The following is a 9,839-nucleotide window of genomic DNA, read 5'->3' as shown; positions in this document are numbered from 1 at the left end:
AAAGAGAATAAGAAAAAAAAAAAAAACGAGGGTGGGGGGGGAAGGGGGTGGTAAGAAGACACGAGACTTGCATCCTACAGTGGAAAAAACATAAGCCTTATAGTCAGACCTGGCCGGGAATCAGCGGTCTTCACCTTCTTGGTTTTTCTTTTCTGTATCTATGAAAGGGGTAACACGAATTCCCACTTCGGAACTGTGCGATTGAAACGCCTGAAGCTGCAATGCCTGGCAGTGACAGTACCACGTTAGTGACAACCAGAATAAAAATAGCTAACACTTACCCCGCCCTAGTGTGCCAGTCCTGCCTCTAAGCACCTTATATGTGTTTACTCGTTTACGCTTCATGGCAGTTCTGTGAGTTGGGTGTTAATACCCCATCTTACAGACGAGAAAACTGAGGCTAAGGGCAGGTCAGTAACTTGCCGAAGCTCCCAGCGTGTACGTAAGGAGCTCTACTACGCTATTAATAGAGTAGATCCTGAACAAACAAAATTCCTTAAGAATATAATTATGGGGCCAGCAAGTGGTATAGGGGCTAAGTTGCTGGACTCCCACATGGCTAACTGCAGTTCAAGTCCCAGACCCAGTGGTTTGAAATTCACGCCGGGTGGGTGGGTGTGCATGCATGGCTGAAATCCCAAAAAGAATGCAGGAGAAGGGATTGTGGCACAGCCATCCCCCCATGGGGTGATTTCTCACTTTCTCTCTCTTCGTCTCTGGTGAGTAGATGTACCCTCTGGCAAAAATCTCTCTCTCTCTCTCTCTCTCTCTCTCTCTCTCTATATATATATATATATATACACACACACACACATAAATATATATGTATATATTATATATTACACACATACATGTGTGTATAATATATCGTTTCATCTGCTGGCTTCAGTCATTCATGTGGAACATATATGTATCCATGTGTGAATATATATATGTATATAGAGTTATAAATTTATATTTATAAATATAAAATTGTGGAACAACTTACCAGTCACAGCCACATAGCCCCTCCCTGTGGGGCAGGGTTGCCAAGTACACATCTAGGTGCTGTCAGTCATAAAGGCTTTCCAGAAGGCCAGCCCATGGCCTCATGCTTACGGGAGCTGGTCCTCCCATTGCTGACTGTACAGTTCAAGTCCCAGACAGCTCGAGAAACACACTGGTGTGTGTGTGTGTGTGCGCACATTTGTGTTTGTGCCTGAGTTCCCAAAATGAGGTAGAGAAGAGGGATTGCTATGTGACCATTCCCCATGGGGAGTGGTCTCTCTCTCTCTCTCTCTCGCTGTCTCTCGCTCCCCTGAACAAGCATGCACACCCTCTGTCTCTGCGAGACAGCGTTTCAATATGAGGGCTCAGGAACAGCATCCTCGGTCTCACTGTGGACATCACCCTGGTAGCCATCGCCTGCTGGCTTCAGTCGTTCACATGGAACCCACAACAATTATACCCCTAGACTTCTGCTTCTTACAAGAAGTTGTGTTCAAAGAAAAACAGTCCAAAACAAAAAGCACAAGAATTTAAAATTTTCGTTTTAATTTTAAAAACATCTGTCTAGAAATGTCAGGGCAAGATGAATAACAGTTTCTCACCCCAAAACACTGAGGGTTCACCTCTCCTTACTCCGCTCACCCTTAAAGGCTGTTCTTCCCTTTCCCCTGGTCAATCTTCTGAGTATAAGAGGGACCCTGAGATTACCTTCTGGGGCCATCCCTTTTGTTCTTCTGTCAGTAACCCCATGCAGACCATTCTTTTCCAGGTTTTGATTTTTTTCCTTCCTTTCTTTTTACTGCCGGAGAACTCCTACACACGCATGAGTGGGAGCTAGAGAGAGAGACCAGAGGGAGGGAAAGCAGCCTCAGCAGGACCTGGTCATGCCACAATCCTGTTTTCTTCACTTCTCCAACCTATTGGGCCCTTAGACACGCCAGAGCTCAGGACTGGAAACCCAGTGAGCCATGTGGGATCTGACAGCCTCCATGCAGGGCTTCACTGCGCTGCAGGAACAGCCCCTCTGGTTTTTGAACTTTGTCATCCTGACTCACCATAACTTCTACAAGGAAAAGAGACGGGGAAGTGAGAAACATTCACCCAACTCATTTTTTTCCTGACATACACACTTAAGGGAGAGAAAGCCATTAGGCAGTTTTTCTTTTTTTTTCTTTTTCTTTTTTGAGAGGTTTTACTATAGGGCACGTGTGCTCGCCAGAAAGACAGAAAGCGAAAAATCACCCCCCAGGGGGGATGGCCATGCTGCAATCCCTTCTCCTCCATTCTCCTCTCAGGATCTTGGGCGTGCACGCGCACACACACCTGGTATGAGTTTAAGCCACCGGGTCCGGGACTCGAACCACAGTCGCCTACATGGGAGTCCAGCAACATAACCATTATGCCAACTGCTGGTCCCTCATTAAACAGTTTCAACTGGAGTTGGCATGGAAACGACTGAGGGGTGGTGCTGTCCAGCACAGTGGGCCCCTGACTGTGTTAGGATCTCACGTGCTCAGGCAGCAGAAGCCCATTGGGCGGAGAAGCCAGGATTCACTGGCGACCCGCCGGGTGCACCACTCCCCTCCTGTCCCCCTGCAGCTACTTTTTCCGGCTTTGCTTCTATTGGCCAGAAGGTTAGGACTGTCAGGTTATTTAATACAGCCTCCTGCATTTTTAAATATTTTATATCATTTTATTAGAAACCCTTCCATGGTTTCCCCATTTTACAGTAGACTGAATATTCTTTTAGAGGGCCTACGAATACCCCGAGATTATGGAGTGGTATAGTCACATGCATTTTCCTGGGAGGGGCCACAGCTTTCATCAGAGTCACCACAGCCAGGGACCCTTTGGCTGTAGCTAAGAACCTCTGAATAGGTGCCTCAACTCCAAGAGGGAGGCCTCAGCTCCACAGCACGGAGTTCTGTCTGTCACCCGCGGCCTCCCCAAATCACCCTCCCCTGCATATCACGACAGCCCACACCCTGTGCCTCACTCGTCCTGCTGTCTCAAGAGCTGTCTGTCCCTCCTCCCCTTACCCTCATGCCTCATGTCGCTGGGTTGACCACTCCTCCTTCTCAGCTCAGACACTTCATCTTTTTCTTAGAAAAACTTCTCAGGGGGACCAGCAGTTAGTGTAATGGCTATGTCGCTGGACTCCCACATAGTCGACCACGGTTCAAGTCCTAGACCCAGCGGCTTAAACTCACACCGGGCGCGTATACGTGCGTGCCCAAGATTCCAAGAGGAGAATGGAGAAGGGATTGCAGCATGGCCATCCCCCCTGGGGGGGGGTGATTTCTCGCTTTCTGTCTCTCTGTCTCTCTGTCTTTCTGGCGAGCGCACACGCCCTATAGCAAAAACCTCTCAAAAAAAATAAAGAAAAACTTCTCAGAGCCAGCAGGTGGCACAATGGTTAAGGCACTGGACTCCCATGTGGCTGACCACAGTTCAAGTCCCCAGCCTAGTAGTGGCTTGAAAAAAATCACACTGGGCACATGTGCATGTGTGCCCACAATCCCAAAAGGAAAATGAAGGACAAAGGATTGTGGCATGGCCATCCCTGCTGCGAGGTGATTTCTCACTCTCTCTCTCTTTCCTGACTAGTGCACAGGCCGTGTGGCACAAACCTTAAAAACAAAAAAGAGAAAGAGAATTAAAGAAATAAAAGTTTATTTGACCTCACTCAGGGCTCTTGTCCTTCCAAGCTCTTGCCAAATCCTTGGACATGTCTTGTCCACAGCTCTCTCCCCCCGACATGACTGTCATCTCCTTCACTGCAGTGACCATTAGTAAGGCATTAATGTATCTGCATGCCCTGCCCCAGCACAGGCATCCCATAATAGGTGCAAAATACATGTTCGTTGAATTGAATTGAGATAAAATGCATTAAATCCTAAGTTAAGCTTCAGGAAGTTTTTATTAATACTGAAAAAATAATACAGCTATACTATTTTAATTTTTATAAAAGGATGAATTCATGTATTACTCCTACACCGGAAAATGTCTTAAAATAATTTTATTATTGTGCCTCTAAGCTAATTGAGTGGATAAGTTTTTCCTTGTGGTTTTCGAATCTTTTTACGTGTTGTGGTCTAATACCTACTAAGACATACAGGATAGTTTGTTTCTTAGGGCTTCCAAATTATGCTGCTTGTTCAGGACAGTGTAATTGAACGCTCACCTCAGTCCTCATCCTTGCCTTCTTGTCTGCTTTGTGAAGTCGAGGGTGCTGTGGTGACCACCCACTACAACTGTCGCGGCTGCCTGCACCCCATATCTCCTGACAGCCCTGACCTGGAGCCCATTCTGAGACATGCCGTTCAACATTTCAATAACAACACGGACCGTGCCTACCTCTTCACTCTTAAAGAAGTGAAAGCAGCCCAGAGACAGGTTTGTTCTTCCATTTTTCATGTTTCATGGTGTTGCTAAGCATGTGCTAAATCTTAAGCCAGCCAGTGTGTGAAGGCTAAGGCAGCTGAATCCCATATGGCCGATTGTGCAGGTCAAGTCCCGGACCCGGTGGCTTGAAAAATCATGCCAGGCGCATGTGTGTGCATACCCTACACCCCATAAGACAAGGAAGGGAAGAGCAAGACTGCGACCTGGCCATCCTCCCTGGGGAGCGACCTCTCTGTCTCTCTCTCTGAATCTCTCCAGCTAGCACATGTCCAGTAGCAAAATAAAATAAAAAGAAGTCTTAGATCTTTGTTTAGGGATTCATGCCCTAAAATAAAGCATTGAAAAAAGGGAAAAATATAATCCTGCAACAGGTGGTAAGTAACGTGCTCGTCTGTGTTTTCATGTGACCAACACAGAGAACGAGAGCTTCCTCTGTCATCAGAGCAAGTGAGGAAGTGCCATACGCCAGGGGAGAGAGCCGCCTCAGCAGACCGCCCTTCTTGTTTTAAGAATTACTTTCTGTTACTTTATTTATTTGTTTGTTTTAATTTAACCAGAAAGCGATAGAGTGAGAAAGAGAAGGGGAATGTGAGAAAGCGAGCCGCTAGGTCTGAAACTCGAACCACAGTCAGCCATGTGGGAGTCCAGCGCCCTTAACCACCACGCCTCCTGCCAGCCCCTGCAGTTTGTTTTTAATGAATAGGTGGTTGGCATTGCATGTCCTTCCTAAAGATGATGAAGTGGAAAAGTTTTCTTTATCCATCTAGAAAAGCATTATTATTTCATAAGATTTAATAAAATATTGGGAGGGGCAGCAGATGGTGTGGTGGTTAAGGTGCTGGACTCCCACATGGTCAACCACGATTCAAGTCCCGAAGGCAGCGGCTTGAAAATCATGCCAGGTGCATGTCTATGTGCCCAAAATCCTGAGAGGAGAACAGAGTACAGAATGGAGGAGAAGGGGTTGTAGCATGGCCCCCCTTGGAGGGTTATTTCTCATTTTCCTTCTCTCTGTTTCTTTCAGACAAGTGCACACGCCCTATGGCAAAAAAAAACTAAAATAAATAAATAAATAAATAAATTTCTCTGCAGCCTGTCAGAGGAAATATTGTTAGGTCTCAAGGAAATATAGGCCCTGTCTATATATATATATTGCTTTCCATTTTTAGATGGATAAGGGTAGGGATGTGGTGTGTGTGTGTGTGTGTGTGTGTGTGTGGTGTGAGGAGCGTAAGAATCTCAAGATATTCAATATTCATTCGGTAGTGAGTTTCACCTCATAATATAATAGACAGAGAGAGACAGAGAGATAGAAAGTGAGAAATCACCCCCCCGGGGGGGGACGGCCACGCTGCAATCCCTTCTCCTCTACTCTTCTCTCGGGATCTTGGGCACACACACACACACACACCCACACACACACACACCTGGCGTGAGTTTAAGCCACCAGGTCCGGGACTCCAAATGCTGTCAGCTACATGGGAGTTCAGCGACATAGCCATTACGCCAACTGCTGGTCCCTTGAGCACATTCTAAACTTCTAATAAAATTTTATCTCATTGTAAATAGTGTTTAAATTGCCCTTTAAAAACTGAATTCAAAATTGTTTCAGGTGGTGAATGGATGGAACTTTCGAGTCACCTACTCAATTGCGCAAACTAATTGTTCCAAGGAGAATTTTCTGTTCTTAACTCCAGACTGCAAGTCTGTTTTGAATGGTGTAAGTAGACAAAAGTGTATTGATAGTTTTCAGCTTTTTGTTCAGATTTTACAGGCATGGGAATTCCCCGCTGTGTGAGAAGACTGCTAAAATTGGAGACACCCGCCATCCCTGTTCGCATTCACTTAGGGTCCTTGACGTCTTCCTGCTTGCTCCAGCTGTCCTGACTAGCTGGCCAAGGAATCTGTGATCTGGCCACTAGTCTGTAGTCGTGTGCCCAGGACCTAGGGCTAGCCTGAGACAGAATGATGCCGTGGTCAAGTGTATTTTCTTACGCCGTCACACTGTTCTTTCCCACGTACTCAATTCCCTTCGGGTGTTCCTTAGCGTGACCCAGGACAATTCTTCATTTCGAATTTGTCTCTGTTGGTTTTCTCACCTTCCCTCCTCTACCTTTATCTCTAATGAACACATTTCGATGGGCTGGCTCTATACCCTCGTGGTTAAGGAAGCCAGATACCACATGGCCTACGCACTTTGAATCCTGGCCTAGAAGCTTGAAAAACGTGCAGGGTATATATCTATGACCAGAATCCTGGCAGGGCAGAAAAAGGGATTGTGGCATGACCATGCCTCATTGGGGAGTGGTTCTCTCTACACACACACACACACACACACACACACACACGTATATATTGGGTTATTGGGAAAGTCATGACACATTTTCGCATAGAAAAATGTGTAATGAATTTCTTGATGACCTTATGTGTGTGTGTGTGTGTGTGCGTGTGTGTGTATGCACATGTGCCCTCTAGCAATTAAAAATTGAAATAAAAAAACAAACACAACTTGACCTTTTTAGCCCTTCTTAAAAAAATCTTATAATCTAAACCACAATTACATTAAAATGGTGTCTCTCAAGGGAGCAGTGGCTAGTGAGTGTTAAAATGACTGGAATGATACCTACCTAGAAATATTTGCATTTTAGCAGAATTCTGGGCTGAACTGAGGAATTGCTGCCATTCCTTTAATCTGGTAATTCTGTCTCTAAAATTCTATTATGGGGGACAATTGGAAATCACACTAAAACGAATGAAATGTTACGTGCAACTTTCGAAAATAGCCAGGTGAATCACATTACGCTACTGCTGCCTTGAGAGACACCATTTCAACCTCATTTTTCCCTTTAGATTTTTGCCATAGGATGCATGCACTGGCCAGAGAGAGAAGGAAAGTGAGAAATCACCCCCCAGGGGAGAGGGCCACGCAACAATCCCTTTTCCTCCATTCTCCTCTAGGGATTTTGGGCATCCGCGTACACACACCTGGTATGTTTTTCAGGCTGCTAGGTCCAGCACTCAAACTGCACAGTTGTCTGTGTGAGACCCAGTGCCTTAACCACCACACCACCTATGGGCCCCAGTTCATAGAGTTTTTAATATCTATCATCTCAAACATTGCTGTTTCTTCGTCTTGGGAGCAAAGTCCTCTCTTTCAGCTACACTGAGACAGACAATAAATTATGGCTATTTTCACTCCATTACACGACACTAGAACTCGTTCCTCTCCTCCAGCTGCAATTCAGTATTTGTTCATCAACACGGTCTCACGCTGCCCCTCACTCTTCCCAGTCTCTAGTGGTCCCCATTGTGCTCTCTACTTCTACGCGGTCAGCATTTTATCGTTCTCACGCGCGAGGGAGCGTGCAGTATTTCTCTTTCTGTGCCTGGCTTATTTCATGTGAACACAGTCCTCCGGGCTCCCCCATGTTGCCTAGAATGGCATGTATTTACATTATATGAGTAATGTACACCCTTGATTGACTTCAGCTATTATTTAAAAGAAAACTTAGCTAACTTCATAGATAAGAATATTTTTAGTTTTCATTTTCGCAATCAACACTGCAGTTACTAGGCATTTATTTAACTTGTATTTTTATACATTTGTTAGAAATGCATAGGTTGAAATTATGAATTGTCTTCTATATCCTTTGCCCATTTCTCTGTGGGATACATTTTACAAATTGAAAAATAGTACTTTCATATTAATGATACCAATACTCTGATACAGCCTCTCTGTTTTTACCTTTTAGTTTTCTTGATGGTATTTCTGACTTACAAATAGCTTTTCTTAGGAGTGCATAAATACACCCATATTTCTCTTTTGCATCCTTCCACTGTTTACTCAGCAGTCACTTTATGTTTTTGTTCTAGTTTGCCTGTGGCCATTTTTTTATGAATTATTTATTTAATTTTATTTATTCATTCATTTATTTTTAATTTGACTGAGAGAGACACTGAGAGTGAGAGAGAGTTAGGGAAAGTGAGAAAGCAAGCCGACAGATCCAAGACTCGAACCATTGTTGGCCATGTGGGAGGGTCCAGTGCCTTAACCACCATGCCACCTGCTGGCCCCATGGTCACTATTTTTAAATATAGCTTTCAAATCTATTTGGAATTAATTTGTTGTCGCTTGTGACGTATCTAAGTTTATTTTTTAAGGAGATTAACCAGGTAACTTCACATTCTTCCCTCTACATAAATTTGTAACCAACTTTACCCCATAATAGTCTCTTACAAAAGATCTGTTCTGTTCTGTTTCTGTACCAATACATGACATGTTAACAGTCATTTATTTATTTATTCTATGATGTGTGTGGACTTGCTGGAGAGAGACAGAGAGTGAGCAATTGAGAAATTATCCGTGGGGGAGATGGCCACACTTCAATATCTTCTCCAGTCTCCTCTCGATGTTGGGCATATGTGCACTCGGTGTGTTTTTCTTTTCTTTTTTTTTCTTTTCTTTCTAATACTTTTTAAAAATTAATTAATTAATTTACATTCATTCACTGAGCATCATCACAGCATACAAAATGTGATTTCCTATCCAGAATATACTGCATCGTGGCTTAATCATTCATGTTATCATCAATAATTTTCCATTTCTAGTTTCGTGTGTGTGTGTGTGTGTGTGTGTATGTGTATATGTGTGTGTGTGTGTGTGTGTGTGTGTTTTACCCCTATTTCTCACCCTCTGGCATTTCCCACCCTCCTTCCACACTAACTCTGGTGTCTACAGTTGTTTTCCATTCCTTTTCTCCCCACGTTTTATTGATTCACAAAATTTCTTAAATAATTTAACTACTTTCAGTAGCAAAGTTCAGCTGGTATGTACATATCTGTGAACACATGTCTTTAGGCGTGAAACTCTAAGTAGAATGAATATACTATAAAGTAGCACCTAACTGATGCTATATAGCTTACTATAGTCATTAAATCAGTATTTTAATATATTTTTTAATTTCAAGAAAATCAGTTTTAGCTGTATTAAATCAAAGAAATGCTAAGGAACTTTGCTTAAAACTTAAAGCAAGGAAACGGGTTAGGATTCTGTTCAAATAGTAGGTACATGAACCTATCGGCAGCTGGAGACAGGACAAAAATTCTGAAACTGGAAAACAAAGCATAGAAGAAAATCAGCAATATTTTAGTCAGAAGTCATAAAATTCTATTTCACCAGAGTTCAGTCTCATGTACTTTATCTTCTGTAGTGATTTGATCGTCCTGATTAAATTCTGGGATATAATATTCAACTCCAGACTTGTCCCTATGATTAAGTTGGCCATTTTCTTAGTTTTTGAACTCTTATTTCTGTGTGTCTGCATTTAATTTTCCTGACATAGCACTCCCTTGAGAACTTCTTGGAGATCTGATCTGGTGCTGGTAAATTCTTTCAGGTTTTGTTTATCTGAGAATGTTCTTGTCTTTTCTTCCCATATGAAGGATAA

The 9,839-nt window shown here is 43.5% G+C and overlaps 1 protein-coding gene across 3 annotated transcripts in view; it reads left to right on the top strand.

Annotated features, from left to right (window-relative positions):
• The window catches only part of KNG1 (kininogen 1), a 39,754-nt gene that overhangs the window by 14,277 nt on the left and 15,638 nt on the right, over window positions 1-9,839 (top strand). For all 3 annotated transcript variants that reach the window (XM_006171461.3, XM_006171460.3, XM_006171462.3), the window contains exons 4-5: window positions 4,211-4,383; window positions 6,005-6,112. In XM_006171461.3, the coding sequence (XP_006171523.1) occupies window positions 4,211-4,383; window positions 6,005-6,112 (281 nt within the window). The remainder of the gene's footprint in view (window positions 1-4,210; window positions 4,384-6,004; window positions 6,113-9,839) is intronic.

This window comes from Tupaia chinensis, unplaced genomic scaffold (assembly GCF_000334495.1).
Source record: "Tupaia chinensis unplaced genomic scaffold, TupChi_1.0 Scaffold149658_1, whole genome shotgun sequence".
Taxonomy (NCBI): Eukaryota; Metazoa; Chordata; class Mammalia; order Scandentia; family Tupaiidae; genus Tupaia; species Tupaia belangeri.
The sequence above is the reverse complement of the archived record's forward strand: the minus strand, read 5'-3'. Positions and strand labels throughout refer to the sequence as shown.